Genomic DNA, 16,446 nt, shown 5'->3' with positions numbered 1-16,446 from the left:
TATACAGTGCTGGGATCCGGGGGTTGAGTCGACTGTGCTCCAAGTGCTCCACTCGAAGGCAGCTGCTCCTACGCTTTGTCGTTTGTCTAAATGTTTGTGTTGAACTGCGGGGGAATCGACTATGCTGGGTGTGGATTGGGGTTGTATGTGGGTGAATGGGGGAATTCCTGGTTGAGAACGGGTCTTGGGAAGGGGGTCACCTTACCCGAAAGCAAGCTACATCAACTATCAGTTATAACTACCAAATACATTGATTTCTATGCGCTGTATAAGGTAGAATTTGGATGGAGGGTTCTTCAGCGGCTCTTTTGTAAAATACACTGCCAAAAATACAGGCAATTATCATAGGAAAAAGAAGGAAGAATAACTTAAAACTCTTATAAATAATAATACTTACATTTCACAAAGTAATTTACAATATTTAAGGTTGCTTTAAAAATATATTTTTTTTTTGCTTTGACATTGTACGAATTGGTTACAATCGATTTTGGTTACAATTATTTAAATAATAGTTCAAATTTTTAGTTCCGTTTCCGTCAAAACCGGAATCATCCTAAGCTAATAAACACTATTTCCTTACGTTTTTGTTGGATTTTGGTCTATGTACACGTAACATTTTAAGTTTCGCCTTTGAGCTGCTTAACCAACTGATTTTCGCATTAAAATTTCGCACAAATTTAAAAGAAATTTACAAAAATATCAACTCGTCTAGAAATTAGAAAAAACACTTTTGAAATAACACTTAAAATCTACAATAAATCGCCCTGAAACCGTTGATGGTCCGCTCAAGCTCCTTCTTCTCTAGGAAGCCAGAGGTCACTGGAGGTGCTAGTGATTCCTCAGTGCCTCGTTAATGACACGCAGAATATCGATTTGCAGTTCGGTAAAAGCCACCGGCTCCAACCGAGCATTACGTATCTTCATGGCCACTGCCTTGAAAAACGCACCAACCTCATCATCGTCTCCAGAAATGTGGCCATTGCTGGGAGGAAACTCCATATGGCTGGGCTTGTTGGGCGTAATGGGTGCCGAGTGATAGCGCGAGGTGGAAGTGGAGCTAGGGGTAGTGGCAGCATTCTGGTAGCGAGGAGTAGTAGGCGTCTGTATCTCCAATTTTTGATATTCTCCAGTTGATTGCAGCTGCTGATGCTGATCCAGGCTGGAGGCTCCCTCGCTGAGCTGCTCCTGTTTGGTCATGGAACTACCAACGCTATGAACAGCCATATAAACGGGTCCCTCATCGTGCTCATAACTCATAACATGCTGATCTTGTTGTTGCGGAGTTTGCTCCGCCGCCGTTGTGGTTTCCATCTCCTCATCATCGTCATCTTCTTCCTCATCGTCATGATGTGCATCTCCGTTGATGTAGTTCTCGATGTCCATGTCATCGTAGGAGGCCACACACAACGCACTGGCCTGTTGCTGCTGCTGCTGGTGTTGGTGATCCTCCTGCTGCTGCTGTTGCTCGGCCTTGTGTGGTCCCGTCAAATGAGGCAGAGCGGGCATGTTGAGCTGGGAACTCGATGAAGATGACTCCAAGGTGTTTTGCTGCGTTGGCGGCGAGTGGGAGTGGCCCATGTGATCCTCCAGTTCTCGTACCGAGTCACCTTTGGGTAACAGCATGCTAAGTTGTGAGTCGGCATCCCTGAAAGGCAAAAATAAATCATTATTAAGTCTGGTTTTAGATTAAGATTTATGATCGGTTTGGCCGGTATATGCCAACTCTTACAGCGTCTTTTGTTGTATGTACTTTTGCAGGAAACTGAGCGAGTCGTAGTGCTTCCAACGCGAAGTGGCGTCTATGTGCATGAGTGTTCTTAGTCGCTTGTGCTCACGTGCATATTGGTCCCTTAAAGCCTTCCACTTCAGTCTACACTGTTTCACTAAAATAGTTAATAGTTAAATAATCTGAATCAATCTGTCTATTCTGTCTATTAAACTTACCTGACTTCTTAAGCTTTCTGGCAATCTCCTCCCACACCTCCATCTTGAGCTTTGCATTGCGATAGTTCTCGTTGCTGTAGTTGTAGATCATGTCCTCCTGCTGGATCAGCGTGATCAGTTCCTTTTCAAAGTAGCTCTCCATGTTTAGGAAGGTGTGTATGGGATCGTCGTCCTCCTCTTCGGCATTTGTCGATTGATTGTGCGCTGCCGAAGTGGCGGATACAGTGGAAGTAACTGTTGCTGTTGAGTTTGACTGATTGGCGGCATTGACACAGTCCACCAACTCGTTGTAGAGAGTGTCCACTACAGTGGTTGAGTTGGCGGTTCCACACTCCACGATGATTGATGGGGTAGCACCGCCTCCCGCATCCGTCAGATAGTTCCAGTTGCTCTCCGGCTGCGACTGCAATTGCTGTTCCTGCTGGTGCAACACGGCCCCAATATGGCTGGCCAAGAAAGTGGCTGCGGGCTTCTTGTCAACTGAATTGGCCGAGCTAAAGCTGCAGTTGTCCAGCAGCGTAGTGGCACTGGCATCTTCAATCTTAATGCTGCCGGAGAGGTTGAGGTTCTGGCTACTGCTGTTGCTGCTGAAGGAGGTGCTCAGGGGCAGCGATATTGGTGTTGCTGTAGTGACTATGCCATTGGCGGTCTGTGCAGATCTTCCTCTGTAACTAGAGAAAACAGTGCGGTTAGTTGGAGGTGTCAATATAAGGGTTATAGGTTTAAATTAAACATTAGTAGCCATATACAAACATGGGTTTTTAGACCAACAAAGGTAGAATAATATTAGTTCATGCCCTAATTTCTTTTGATCAGATTCCATACTTTAGTAGCAGTATAACAATATTTAGAAAACTTTAGAAAATACACCTTTATCTACAGTTAATTAATATAAAAGTGTTTCAAAGCTCAAGTAGGTAGTGTAGATTATAATCTCATTTAGTTAGGAATGACCGGAAAAGCCTTGATAATAATTTCTGAATATATTTCTTGAGTTATAGGGGTTTGTTTTTAGGTCACTTTACTGGCATTCCCACTTACTTCCTTGCCAGCGCATATGGACGCAGGAAGTCCAGTTCCTTGAAGTACTTCCACTTGACGGCTTTGGCGCAGGCTTTGGCGCGTTTAAGCTCCCTGCAGTACTGATCCCTCATGGCCTTCCACTTGGACTTGCACTGCACATCTATGGAAAGGGATTGGGAATCATCTTGGAAGGGGCAATCACAATTGGGACATGCACTTACCTGTCCAGCCCACATTGCTGCCGATCTCCATCCACTTCTCATCCTTGGTCTTGGTGCTCCGGTAGTTGGGGTGCTTGGGATTGTAGAGCGACTGCTCCTGGGAGACCAGCGAGATGAGGATCAGCTCCTTGGGAATGCTGACCACATTCTCGCCCAGACTCGCGTCTATGCTGAGATTCACGAGCTGCTGCTGCGGCTGCTGGTGCTCCTGCAGCTGGTTGGCACATGGCAGCGTCTCCATGGTGTTCCCTACTTGGCGTCCATGCTGGCGATGTGTTTATTTGGGCAATTGTTATAAATAAAAGCAGGGAAAACAAAAATGAGGTGACCGAACAGCTGAGTCTGGAGAGTTGTGTAATTAGAGGGACCAGATTCGTCTCGGCCATATAAACGCATTTCCTCGTTCAAACAAAACCCTTCATTGTGGCCGACCTGGTAACCCTAATCATTTCAGTGTTGTAAAACATGTGATTTATTCTGCTAAGTTGGCAGCCCGCTTATACGTTTTATTTTAATTTTTGGCGCCCAAAATTGCCTTTGTATATATTTGTATTTAACTGCTAATCCAATTAGTTAATTGCATTACCGATGAGGAAAAAAGAAAACATCATAACGAGCAGGCGAAAAAAATTGTTTAACACTCAGTTTATTGTGCGACGCGGTGCGGTTTAAATCTAAAAGCATTCTTCTTGCAAATATTGCGGCCGTTCGCTATAATTAATGCTCAATCATGCCAAAAATTGATGCCGAAACACAGAAACTCTACGACGAAATCAATGGCATGATTCAGAAGTTTAAGGTGACAAAATCCTTGGGATACACACTACTAACTGACAAAATTTTGAAGCTAAGAAGATGAGAAAATGAGAAATGAGATAAGAAAAAAAAACAGGGATTAAAACTTAACCTAATTACAAAAGTTTATGCTAAAAAATAATAACACTTAAATAACACTAACTAAAAAAATAAACAAATTAAATCCTGACCTATTTTGAAAGCCTTTTTCCAAATTAATATACTAACATCACAAAAAAAAAGCAACGAAATAAAATGAGCACATACAAAAAAAGAGAAAAAAAAATTAGTATTAATCAAATAAACTATTACCTTTAAATGTCTTAATTAAATTAAATACACACATATAATAAAACTATATTTAATAATTCAAATTAAATTACAAAACTAAAATATTGGGTTGAAAATTACGTAACAGATTAAAAAAAGAATTTAAAAACATAAATGTTTTAAATTCCTTGAAACATAACATAACATAAAATCCGATCATTTCCTTTATGAAAGGATATTAGATGAATACTTTAGTAATCAAACAGATTTTCATGCGTATTTTCCATCTTTAATTGTTAGGATGACCAAAAAGCGAAAGCGGATTGCACGCTGGCCGACAAATGCGGCGACATGGGCGATGTGCCCAAGATTCGCTTCTCCTCGAAGAAGATCCTCAAGGGGCACATCAACAAGGTGAATTCGGTGCATTTTGCCGGTGACTCGCGTCACTGCGTCACGGGATCCCTGGATGGCAAACTGATCATCTGGGACACCTGGACCGCCAACAAGGTGCAGATCATCCCCTTGAGATCCGCATGGGTGATGACGGTGGCCTTCTCGCCGTCGGGCAACTTTGTGGCCTGCGGAGGAATGGACAACCAGTGCACCGTCTACGATGTGAACAACCGAGACGCCTCCGGAGTGGCCAAGATGGTCAAGGAGCTGATGGGCTACGAGGGATTCCTCAGCTCCTGTCGTTTCCTGGACGATGGTCATTTGATCACCGGCTCGGGCGATATGAAAATGTGGGTTATTATTACATATAAATCACTAAAATGTTTAAAATGCAACTTATTTACTGGCCAACAGCTGCCATTGGGATCTGGAGAAGGGCGTCAAGACAATGGATTTCAATGGACATGCTGGAGATATCGCTGGCTTATCGTTATCCCCCGATATGAAGACTTATATCACCGGCTCTGTGGATAAAACTGCCAAGTTGTGGGACGTACGTGAACAGGGTCACAAGCAGATGTTCTTTGGCCATGACATGGATGTGGCCTCCGTCTGCGTGAGTACTTTTTTTATGTTCTGAAGGCAGTAAAAAGATTGTCTGAAAAACAATGTTGATTCAGCATGTCTTAGGCAGGAAACATAAAAAAGTAGCTACATTTAACGTATAATTTAAAATTTTTTTACCAGTCTGTTTAGCATAATTTTAGTTCTTACAAAAGAAATTCAATATATTTACAGTCAAATTTTTAAAGTTTGAAGTAAGTAAAAGACGTGTGGATTCTTTTATTTAAACACATTTTCTTTAAAAACTTATTTTAATCGTTCTTACTTTTTGAATTTTGTGTAATCTATTTTTCAATTTTTAAAGTTAATTAGATAATTTTACTAAGTGAATTAATTAAATTTGCCCTTAAAGAAATGATAATATTCTAGACTGGCTTAGCAATAAATAAAAGAATTGAAACTTTGTTTAAAGACAGATTGTAATAATATTAAAGTATGGTGATATTCCAATAATTAGTTTATGCCAAAAGTGTGCTGTTAAAATTTAACATAAAATGTTAAATATAACATGCGTCTTAATGAACTTATATAATACTTTATAATGTTACTATATAAAAGCTGTTTTAAAAAAATACCCAATTTATATCTTTAATATGTTTTCATATATATAAAAAAAATATATATCTCTTATTTCTTTCCCATTTTAGTACCATCCCAGTGGCAATGGGTTCGCCTCCTGTTCGGAGGATCAGACGGCGCGCATGTACGACCTGCGGTCGGACCAGCAAATCGGGCAGTATGAGCCGCCCCAGAAGAACACGGGCTTCACTTCGTGCGGTGGGTTATAGTTCTTGTTACCATTCTCGTTCTCCTTCTTGGTCGCCTTGACTTTTGAGGGGTTTTAATCTGATTTTCTTTGTGCCCATTAGCTCTATCGACCAGCGGGCGCTACCTCATGTGCGGCGGCATTGAGGGCAACGTGCACTCGTGGGACACAATAAAGCAGCGGCACACGGGTGGGTATTTGGGATTGGGTATTTGGTATTTGGAAGTGGGAGTGGGTACTGCACTTGGCGGATTCCATGATGAGGAATGGGGCTGGGCAGACTAATGCTCAGACTGCCACTTGACTTATATCGATTTGTTGACTTTTCTTCTTTCTTTCCATTTCAGGCACACTGTCTGGTCACGAGAACCGCGTCACTTGCATCAGCCTGTGCCCCAATGGCATGTGTCTGTCCTCCACCAGTTGGGATCAGCAGGTGCGTCTGTGGCTCTAATCGACTCTGATCTTGGTTCAATATCGTCCAAAACTAAAGGCAACGTTTACACGTGCGATTTATTTGCAAATACAAAATGGGCAGTTTTCATAATGTGCATACAAGACTTTTCCGATTTTCACTTTACCAAGAATTGACAACTTGAATTTAAATGAAATTGAATTATACAAATTTAGCTAATTATTATTGATTTGCAGTTGAATTTTGAAGGTGAAATCAAGAAAGCATTGTAGGACACTAAAACCATTGCTTAATAGTAATATTTGCAAATTAAGAAAAGTATGCAATTATAAAATTTGCATTTGCAAGTAAAGTGGGCGTCTAATTATAATAATTAATTACCTAATTAACTAACGGGAATGTAGCCTCAAGTAATTAGCAAGTGCAAATTAAATGCGCCATAATAAAATGTATGAAGTAGTACCACCAAATCAAAATATTTGTATTTATTTAATTCTCATTACCTCATTAGCAATTCATCATTATAATTGAAAAAAGAAATCCCTGAATTAAAACCACATTTAATTTTTATAGTTTTTTATATTTTTTATATGTTTCTTATAAAAAATACTTATACAATTACGAAGATATTCTTGCTGCTGCGATTTTTGGCGCTTGGTTTTTGTTTGTTTGTGAAAATTGTCTTTGAGCTGGTCAAAGATGCAGCGAAGTAAATTAAAACAAATCACTTTTAAAATCAACAGAAGTGGTAGAGTAACAGGAAGATAGATACAGATACAAAGAAGTAGGTAAAGATACAGAAAATAGGTAAAAGATACATAGAAAGATATAGATACAGAGAAAGTGGAAGGCAGACAAGAGTTGGTGGGAGTCGAAAAATAGAATTTACATAAATAATAGCGGAAAGAAACTGGGGTTTTAGGATCACACAAGAAGCAAGATGCAACAAATTGAGTATTTCTGTAGATGGTTCAACATATTCCCGCATGTACACAGTTTGTTAGGGCTTTCATTGTTTTTAGTTTATCAGACTCTCGGTGGAACTACTGTGAGTTGTTCTCCTGTTTGGGAAGATTATAGAAGGCTGGGCGATCGGGGCTTAGACGGAGAAGCCATCGCCGGTGGGATCGAGGATCCATGGGTAGTTGTTGGGGCACTCCATGCAGGTGAACAGACGCAGGGTCTCTCCAGGCAGCTCCCTGGTGGTCAGAGGACACGCATTGGGCAGGGAGCAGTAGGGCTGGCCCTTCACATCGCACTTCTCCTTCCACTCCTGGAAGTCGCGCAGCGAATTCAGCTCGGTGGGGTTCTGCATCCACTGGATCACCTGCAGATTGGTCACGAAGAACACATCATTGCGTCCCAGCATCTCCTCGATGAACTTGATCAGCTCGTCGCGGTACTCCTTCTTCGACTTCAGCCACGAGGCATGGAAGTGCAGGCCCAGAGGAGCCCTGTTGCTATTGTAGTGACGGTTGAAGTTGTGACGCAGCAGGCGAGCGAACTGATCTCCGCTGGCCACGTTGGAACACGAGTCGACCATGTGGCAACCGGGCAGGGACTCGTCGAAAGTAGGGTCATCACGACGATCCAGCTCGTTCATCACCATCTCCCAAACGGGATGGCTTCGCGACGGGCAGTTGTGCGCATTGCCATTGCACTTGTGCGGCATCCTGAAGTACAGGGTATACGGCCAGATGGGCACACGTCCCAGGGAGGCGGTGATCGAGGCATCATACACGAAGAACTGGTCGGCCATCATCTCGAACTGCTTGTTGCCACCCACGCGCAGGTAGGGAGCCCTCATTCCGATGATCGAACCGTCGGTGATATTGGCGAATCGCTCCACAATCAACCGGGAACCGGCCATCTCGGCCAGCCAGTCGTCGTAGCTGCCGCCGGTCCAGTAGTTGGGGTCATCCTTGTGCGTCAGCGAGAACACGGAGATCTCGTGGCCACGACGATGCAGATCCTGCACCGCCGAGTAGTTGGTGTACTTGTGGGACACAAAGAAGGTGCCCTTGATCGAGCAGCCATTGGGATTCTGGCGCTGGCCATTGAAGATGTCCTCGTACAGATCGATGTTGTCCACATTGACGGCGCCGTTGAAGGTGATCGTGATCATCTGGGGCACCTGCTGGGGCTCAATGCCGCCGGGAATACGGGTTCCATCCGCCGAGCAGAAGCAATCGGGCAGGGCGCACTGCGTGGGATCGCACTCGGGGGCACGGTTGGGATCCTCGTCGACAGCTGTAAATGGGAAATAAGTAAAGGGTAATTTGCTGTAAGGAAGGTTTGTTGTTTGCTTCCCTTAAAATTATTATTGGTTTATGATAACTATCTAGTTTTCCTATTTTTCTGATTTTTTTCACTTTATCGAACAGAATAAATGGAGTTTTATTTGTGACTTACATAAATTAAAAGTCTCTTAAAACGATTTTTTTTTTGCAGCTTTAAGTTCACATACAAATGCTTAAAATTCTCTCAAAAAGCAAATAAAAATGGTGCCGATAATATAAATAAATACTGATTCCAAGTCCCTTTAGAAAAACATAGATATACAATAGAAACCAATTTAAATTTGCACGCCGAAGCATATTAATGAAAGCTCTAATGTTTACTTTGCTTCTATAAACTTTACGCAGGAATGTATGCTATATTTTTTGTAACTGGTATGTCACATATGCTTCCTCCTTGATTTGGATTTCTAACCAAATTTTATAGAGAAACCCCAAAAATAAGAACCAAAGATGAGATATACTTACAGCAGGCATTCTCATCGGACTCGTCCTTGCAGTCGGGCTTGCCGTTGCAGAAGAGCTCCTTGTCCAGGCACTCGCCGTCGCCGCAGGACAGCTTTCCCGAGGGACAGATGGGCTCATCCGTCTTCAGGATGGGCTTGGCCTTGCGAGGCTCTGTGGAAATTACACTTGATTAGCTAAGAGCTTATTGGCCGATCTTCAAAGCCAAGGTGTTAGTGACAACAAATGTCTAAATTTCGAAATGAGAAGTATTTACATGAGTGTGATGGAGTTAGCACAGGTGGTATTAGTTTCGAGCTGGTGGGTTAGGATTTTGTTTCTCTTTTTGGATCTACCAAAGTTCCGGAAGTCTAACATTGCTGAACTACTGTATGTACAGGTGTTGGTATTTGTTTGGTTTTGAATTTGATTTTAATTTAGATTTTTTTGAGTGGTTTGCCTGGGCTAGTTGGTCGTCACACTTACTCTCTTTCTCGTCGCAATTGGTCACCTTGGCCTTCCAGTCGCAGGTCTGCTTGATCACGTCGAAGGCCAGACCCGAAGGACACTGAATTTCTTTCAAACCCGACTTGGTACATCTACAAAATAAAGTTCATGTTCTAATTTCGTTTTGGGCGTTGCTAGCTAAGAGAACTTTGGCACCGATTCGGGGTTGGGTTTTCTGGGTGTTTTATTTTTTTATATATTATATATGCAATGACTCGATCGATTCGGGTATTCCCCGGTTTTAGTGACACACACAAAGAGAGAGAGACACACACACACACATCAGGGAGGGTGAGATACAGATAGACAGACATATAGCGATAGAGGAGAGTGGGGGGTGGATAGTAGGCATGGGGTCGAGGCTCTCGGGAAGTATCTTGAGCCGTAGGCTCATCCGCAGCGGATGCGGATGATTGAACTGGGTGGCGTCACTTACTCTCGAGCACATCGCAAGACTTCACATTCGACTTCCAATCGCAAAGTTGGCGCAATACATCGAATGCCAGGCCGCCGGCGCAGCGAATCGGCGCCAAACGCCATGTGCCATCTTCGCCGGCACTGTCGCACCTTTCGATACCGATACAAGAAGGTTCAAAAATACGTTTTGTAGGAGATGTATTTCGGTGCTTTGCTTTGGCCATCTCAACCGGACGATCGGACAATCTTCGCTAGCCTAGAGTTTCGGCTTACCTGTACACCTCGCGGCAATCGCCGTCGGTCTCCAAACGGAAGTACTCATCCGCAGGACGATCGGCGCACACCTCCTCAACATCAACTCCTTCCAGTTTGTCCTGGCCATGTGCTATAACAATTATAAAAAAAATTGGGAGTTAAAAATGAGTGTCGTTTTAAATAAGTTATATAACTGCGTTAAAGAAAAAAGAAAATTTATAGAGATGATTTTAACAAAATATATTTTATTGGCTATGAAAAATACTTCTTGTTTTATATTAGCAATAAATTGTACTTGTACTTTTTCAGCCAGAATTAACATGAATCGGATGATTTATTTCTATCATGCTGAAATGTTTCCAAATCATTTAATAGTTTTCATTTAATTTGTGTTGGAATAGAATTAAAGCCAACCAAATCTGTAATTTGTATGTTTTGATTGAGTTGAACCAAGTTATAGAGTAGCGTCCTCGGTCTTTAAAAATCAACTCAATCTTTTATTTTGAAAATCTTAGAAATCAGTAATAAGTTTCTCGAAAATGTAAAGGTTTTTAGAAATTAAAGCAGTATATTGAATTCTTTATCAATTTTATAATCACGTTTTCTTTGGTATCTTCGTGATGGGTCCAGATCTCCGTTGGGCACAAATGAATTTTTTACATATATAGCATCTGGTTGAATAAAAATTTGTTTGATATTATCATGCCATAAAAATATAGGATGCATTTTTGACGAACATTGGTTAGACACATATATACATGTATATGAATGGTTTATTTACAAGGTATTGGACAATTTTTGTTTTGCCTTTTGTCAATTTTGCGTTTTGGGTTGTAAGAAAAGAAAACAACAATGGATACTTTAATTGTTAAACATTTACAAGCTTTGAGAAAACCTCTAGTATTTGCAATAATTGCCTTTAGTTTGAATTTGATTTCAATTTGTCTTGGCCAACATTCTTATTTCTGCTGAAATTGTATATCTTTATGGGTGCCATTAATCTCCGGCTGTTCTATGAGTTAATCGCTGGTCTGGACCACTATAATTGGCCGCACCTCATGGGTTAACTGTTAACTTACTCCCAACACAAACGACTTTCAACCGGTTTTGTGTGCCGTTTGTGTGGAAATACGAGTACAACTTCTAGCCGACCAAAACAACTCTCATTTTTGTTCATAACCATTTTGTCTTTTTTATCCCATCTCGTCTCGTCTCGTTCGGTTGAAAACGAAAGGGCAAATGAAAGCGGTAGATGATCCCATTTATAGACGCAGATCCACATTCGTGCGGGTACCGCTTTTCTGGCCACTTGGGAATGCCGATGGAACTGGTGGGTCGGATCGGATCGGATTGGATCGGCTCGGATCATAATGGATCTTATAATATCGGTTTGTCATGTAAGGTGTCCGACCAAACGGGTTTGTGCATTGGCTAACCGTTGATTTTGGTTATTGGAAACCCGTTTTCGGTTTAACATTAAAATGATATTGCATAAACAACGTTGGCGAGTCCAACAAAAAAAATAAAACATAAAAAGTATTAAAACGGAACCGATGGCAGGCGGCTGGTTTTTTTTGTTCGTTTCCTATGCTAATTTCGTTTTATGGCCAACTCCGGTTTCGTCCTCATGCCACAGTTTTATTTATCTCTTTTTCCGCCATCTCTTACATCACTTTGACTGAAGGATAAGTTTGATCGATTGCATGCCGCTAATGACTTGGATCAACTCTGATTTTTTTTTTGATTTTTTATCGAATGTTTTCAAGTTTATTTGCCTTGGCCAACGACCGAGGCGGAGTCGAGTGTTTTGTTTTTATTTATTTATATTTTTCTTTGGCAACCTTGCGAAAAGTGGCAAAGTTTCCACCGCCAAAGGTCAACTGCTTAACTCTAAGTACTAAGTTTCAAGTACTAAATGGAACTAATTGAAGTACTCACCAACTGCAAGGCAGAGGCACACAACGCTCAAAATTGGCCACCAACGCGCCATGATTGATTCCAGAGCTCTTCTGCGGGGGCGGAATTTAATAAAAGTTAGCAACACAAATCACATTCGGAACTGATATAGGATGGTATAGGTGTACTTTGAATAACAACTATCTACTAACTTTAGCCCAGACTCTGAGTGGGAATGCTTGGATCGAATGGAAGTGGAGTGAACGGAGGCACTCTTCCAATACACAGCCACGCTTACACTAGGTGTTGGCCACCAGCAACGAGTTCTATTTATTAAGCCGTGGTGTCTTGGCGCTGTGGTGGATTTCCGGCCCAACCCACCATCATGATGGTGGTGCGCCGGCGCAAGAGCTTTTGCCGAGGGGTAAATCGACCACTTCGGGTCGTGTGGATCGTATCTTTCAAAATGCCAAGGTACGCAGGCGTATCATCGTCTCTCCGTCTTTTCTTCGATGTGTGAAGAAAGGCTAATTAGCATTTACAGGCGCAGGTGGGAGCGGGATTCGTCTGTATTTTTACGATCGATTGTGCGGGGGATTTGATTTTGATTTTTTATGTTTGTTTTTGACAGATCAAGCGAACTGCACCCCATGGGCTTGTTTACTCCGCTAGTTAGTAATCCGCTTAGACATAAATCAAATCCGACTGGCCCATCAATCTTTTTTGCCACTGACCCTGAATTTTCAAGTGTTTTGTTTTTGAACATCTGCGACTTCTCTATCTCTTTATATTCTATCGAAACTATTATACAAAATCTCGATTTCGTAACTGTTTTTTTTTCTTTTTTTTGTTGGTTTCTTCTCTTCCTAAACTATTTTCTTCTGCACGTTTATTGTCTAGTTGATTGTTATTTTCACCCAAACGCAATGGGAATACCAATGAGGACACCTGATGCATATAAAAAAGGGGTTCGGTTCGGTCTGGAAGTTTCCCGATTTGTATGCCAATCGCAGCTGTCGCATAAAATTCTTGTTAACGTGGCTAAGACACTAAAAGGTTATTAAACCTCCGTCGACGACTCGAGTGTTCCAGCAAAAGAGAGTCTTATTTCGAGTGCCGCTGACTCAGAGGGATTTAATTTGCCTGCACTCCCTGCCGAAGATCATAAGTTTTTAAATTAATGATGCCGTTGTTAACTGTTTTGTTAGCCCCCTTCTTTATTTTTCTTATTTTTATTTTTTGCACTCCCCAATGGCTGTTATGTAAAGCAGATGGAGGAGATGCAGGCGCAGCAACAACAAGGCGGTTTAAGGGCCACATGCCAGCCAACCTACCAACTGTCTGCTGCCTGTTATTCAATAAGCCATCCAAAGTGACTACCAAAACCCGTAAGTGTGAGCAAAAAAAAAAAAAACAGCAACAAAACGGAGCATGTTTGCGGATATGAAATTGTTGGGGACACTTTTGTATAAATGGTGGGCATACACAAGCCTCAAGCACCCTGTAACGGAAAAAGGAGGGTCAACAGAAAATACCAATATTTGCTCAATAAATAATGCATTGAAAAAGTCATAATCCTGAGTAGAAGGAAGATATTACTTGAACTTAATTTCCTTATGTTAAATGTTATTGCATACAAAGCTATAAGAATTTATAAAAGATATACCATGAAAGTGCATTTTTTTATTTAATACAGACAAAAGTTTACTTTTTTATTAAATTTGTGTAAACCAAAATACATAAACCCATACATAAAAATCTTAAATCTTTTAAAAAATATTTATAAAATTATTGAAAATGAAATTTATTATTTTACAGTTTCTTATAAAAATACAACTTAAAAATACTTTTTTTAATAATTCCTTTTTTAAAGAACTTATGAAATCCATTTCAAAGCCATGTATATAACTTGAAGCTTCCCCACGACATTTGCCAAGATCCATTGATCATGAGTATCATTGCTGGCTCGTGAAGTATTTTTTTAATATGTCTACATATGTTTATTTGTAGACTGCTTCACTTAGCCACAGATCACTTGAGCGACAGATTGACCAACGGACAACCAGTATAGAATATACCCCAGAGCAATGTCAATTAAGTTTTATTCGTGTCCGATCTAGAAGGAATCGAATGGTGGCGTGTTAATGCAATTTATTCGAGTATTTCCAGTATACTGTCTATACAGCACATTGTATAGTTATTTCCTGAACTTGAAAACGAGTTCTGTCGTGTCGCAAAAGAGAACATAAGTCAAATGAGAATGCAGAAAGGCCAACATGGCGTATGAGTGTTTTATTGTTTTTTTGCAGCGGGTGCAGTGGAAAATTCTCGGAATCGCAACTGATCACAATTATATTTTAATTGCCATTGGGGCCAATTGGCCAATGGAGTACAACTGGAGTGGCAGCGGTGAAGGTTGCCAATTGGCACGAAGATGCTGCAAAAAGCTGTTCACCTTCTTCTGTGCGAAATGCCGATTGCAGCAATTTCTTAGTTACAATTAATTTCAGCGCTGCGCTGGTGATATAATCCCTCAACCGCATCTCACCGAAAGCCAACAAAAATAAAAATAAAAACAAAAACACTGATTATTATTATTATTACTTCTCGTCTTCTTCTTGCCGTTTAATCAACTGTTAAAACTGGTTTTTCAATTAGAGTGAAAATGTTGATGATATGATGGGATGGCACCCCAAAGCGATGAGCAGATGAAGAGTGAAAATCGTTTTATTTTATCATCATCTTTTTTTTTTTTCCATGGGTTTTACGGATTTACATAATTTAGTTGCCCTCGATTTTGGTCGATTTGTAGTTGTTGCCGCTGCGATTGTTTCTTGCCTTTGATTTGATTTAAATTTGTAAGCGTTTTAACCTTTTTTTCGCAGCTGTTTTTTTTTTGTGGCGTTGGAAAGGTCGTCGATACGAGTTTACAGAGTGAGTGACACACTTTTGATTTGAAAAGAGACAAGAGCCAAATGCCACAAGTTAAGCCAAATCAGCAACGCCCATGGGCTTTTCCATAGTCCTTCGACCAATTAACGCGAATTATTTTGCATACGAAATGAAAACTCAAGCTATTTTATATGGCCATCTGTTTGGGCCTATCATATGCAAATCAGAGTATACAATTTCATTTTTTTAGAATTCAAATGTTTTGGTATCTTAAATTTAGAGTCGCATCTATATTTTATTATAATGAAGTGCAGGGGTATGTTTTAATTATAAATTCCATGAAACGAATAAAAACGAATAATTATAAAATAACTTTAACTTTAGTTCACAGAAATAGATGACGTCTGTTTTAATTTTATGTCTTGAATTGGTGAGTGATTGGGTTTTTTTATTTGTACCAAATTTGTATTTTTTTATTAAATAATTTAAGCGTTTAGTAATTATTATTTGGTGGAATTGATTATTTTTATTTGAACAAACATGTATAATCCATGTAAATTTTGCTACTTGGCCTTACTTTATAAACATTGTAAAACTACAATACAACCAATATAATAGTAGCTTTTTTATAGTTATAGTATTTCTAAACTTTAAACCAATTAAAGTTGTTCTTGAGCAGCAGAATATTGTAGGCTAATAAACATAGAAAAATATCGTTATTTAGGGGAAAAGAGAAATTGCTTTTCGGAAAAAAAAACTATACGAAGCGGAATTGTTAATGAAGGAAATGGTGGCCAAGACAATAAACCGGAGTCGAAGTGGAAGATGAGCCTGTAAACTGTAAAAGAAATGCATAACCATAAAAGATACCAATAACACGAGCTGCTGGGTTGCATAACTCCGCTCCACCCTTGCCCCTTCCCCCCACCTTCCCCTCTCCCACCAGCGGATCCCCCTTTCCGGTGGCTATATCTTCAACTCCGATCCGTCGGGGTAGCGTTTAATTTATGGCAAGCCGAGAGCATCGAAGGCCTGCAGCAAATAACGGACTTTCTTTTTAGTTTGTCTTCACTTTATATATTGAAACCAATCTGTGCGAGTGTTTGCCTTTGACTTTCAATTTCCATTTCCATTTGAAAACTCATCAGCGGCGATCTGTTATTTTTTCATTTTTTTTTGTATTTATTGCCTAGAGTTTGCCATCTTCATTATTATGCAATTATTGTGTGTTTCGGCGATGTCGGTGTCTTGAGTTTTTCACAAATGGCCTGTCAAAATTTGCGA

The 16,446-nt window shown here is 40.6% G+C and overlaps 3 protein-coding genes across 8 annotated transcripts; 1 reads left to right on the top strand and 2 right to left on the bottom strand.

Annotated features, from left to right (window-relative positions):
* Nucleotides 1-420: 420 nt before the first annotated feature.
* LOC108043332 (actin cytoskeleton-regulatory complex protein PAN1) lies at nucleotides 421-3,546 on the bottom strand. Of its 2 annotated transcripts, none has more exons than XM_017121999.2 (5): nucleotides 3,189-3,546; nucleotides 2,986-3,127; nucleotides 1,945-2,615; nucleotides 1,730-1,883; nucleotides 421-1,645 (listed from the first exon to the last, which is right to left on the bottom strand). In XM_017121999.2, the coding sequence occupies exons 1-5, from the start codon at nucleotides 3,427-3,429 to the stop codon at nucleotides 829-831; spliced, it is 2,025 nt and encodes a 674-aa protein (XP_016977488.2). In that variant the 5' UTR covers nucleotides 3,430-3,546; the 3' UTR covers nucleotides 421-828. The 2 variants fall into 2 exon arrangements, with proteins under 2 accessions (XP_016977488.2, XP_016977489.2); XM_017122000.2 differs by having other exon boundaries at nucleotides 1,751-1,883.
* Nucleotides 3,547-3,847: 301 nt separating this feature from the next.
* LOC108043318 (guanine nucleotide-binding protein subunit beta-2) lies at nucleotides 3,848-6,924 on the top strand. Its single transcript, XM_017121975.2, has 6 exons — nucleotides 3,848-3,987; nucleotides 4,554-4,999; nucleotides 5,064-5,265; nucleotides 5,921-6,050; nucleotides 6,143-6,229; nucleotides 6,387-6,924. The coding sequence occupies exons 1-6, from the start codon at nucleotides 3,919-3,921 to the stop codon at nucleotides 6,491-6,493; spliced, it is 1,041 nt and encodes a 346-aa protein (XP_016977464.1). The 5' UTR covers nucleotides 3,848-3,918; the 3' UTR covers nucleotides 6,494-6,924.
* An 89-nt stretch (nucleotides 6,925-7,013) lies between these two features.
* On the bottom strand, nucleotides 7,014-12,561 carry LOC108043325 (chitin deacetylase 1). Of its 5 annotated transcripts, none has more exons than XM_017121986.2 (6): nucleotides 12,483-12,561; nucleotides 12,313-12,383; nucleotides 10,393-10,504; nucleotides 10,139-10,269; nucleotides 9,220-9,369; nucleotides 7,014-8,704 (listed from the first exon to the last, which is right to left on the bottom strand). In XM_017121986.2, the coding sequence occupies exons 2-6, from the start codon at nucleotides 12,362-12,364 to the stop codon at nucleotides 7,554-7,556; spliced, it is 1,596 nt and encodes a 531-aa protein (XP_016977475.1). In that variant the 5' UTR covers nucleotides 12,365-12,383; nucleotides 12,483-12,561; the 3' UTR covers nucleotides 7,014-7,553. The 5 variants fall into 5 exon arrangements, with proteins under 5 accessions (XP_016977475.1, XP_016977476.1, XP_016977477.1 ...); XM_017121987.2 differs by lacking the exon at nucleotides 10,139-10,269 and adding an exon at nucleotides 9,682-9,794; XM_017121988.2 differs by lacking the exon at nucleotides 12,483-12,561 and adding an exon at nucleotides 10,974-11,045 and having other exon boundaries at nucleotides 12,313-12,378.
* Nucleotides 12,562-16,446: the final 3,885 nt, after the last annotated feature.

The sequence above is a fragment of the Drosophila rhopaloa genome, unplaced genomic scaffold, assembly GCF_018152115.1.
Source record: "Drosophila rhopaloa isolate 14029-0021.01 unplaced genomic scaffold, ASM1815211v1 contig_163, whole genome shotgun sequence".
In the NCBI taxonomy this organism is placed as follows: domain Eukaryota; kingdom Metazoa; phylum Arthropoda; class Insecta; order Diptera; family Drosophilidae; genus Drosophila; species Drosophila rhopaloa.
The sequence above is the reverse complement of the archived record's forward strand: the minus strand, read 5'-3'. Positions and strand labels throughout refer to the sequence as shown.

Excerpts from the sequence above, each read along its gene's own strand:
- LOC108043332 (XM_017121999.2), bottom strand. The coding sequence starts at position 3,429 with ATGGAGACGCTGCCATGTGCCAACCAGCTGCAGGAGCACCAGCAGCCG. Across the intron at positions 1,884-1,944 it reads CAGAAAGCTTAAGAAGTCAG|TGAAACAGTGTAGACTGAAG; the intron begins GTAAGTTTAATA and ends TAACTATTTTAG. Across the intron at positions 1,646-1,729 it reads TACATACAACAAAAGACGCT|GGATGCCGACTCACAACTTA; the intron begins GTAAGAGTTGGC and ends TTTGCCTTTCAG.
- LOC108043318 (XM_017121975.2), top strand. The coding sequence starts at position 3,919 with ATGCCAAAAATTGATGCCGAAACACAGAAACTCTACGACGAAATCAAT. Across the intron at positions 3,988-4,553 it reads GCATGATTCAGAAGTTTAAG|GATGACCAAAAAGCGAAAGC; the intron begins GTGACAAAATCC and ends TTTAATTGTTAG. Across the intron at positions 6,051-6,142 it reads CACGGGCTTCACTTCGTGCG|CTCTATCGACCAGCGGGCGC; the intron begins GTGGGTTATAGT and ends TGTGCCCATTAG.
- LOC108043325 (XM_017121983.2), bottom strand. The coding sequence starts at position 11,100 with ATGCATCCTATATTTTTATGGCATGATAATATCAAACAAATTTTTATT. Across the intron at positions 10,505-10,973 it reads ACGAAGATACCAAAGAAAAC|CACATGGCCAGGACAAACTG; the intron begins GTGATTATAAAA and ends TAATTGTTATAG. Across the intron at positions 8,705-9,219 it reads GTCCGATGAGAATGCCTGCT|CTGTCGACGAGGATCCCAAC; the intron begins GTAAGTATATCT and ends TCCCATTTACAG.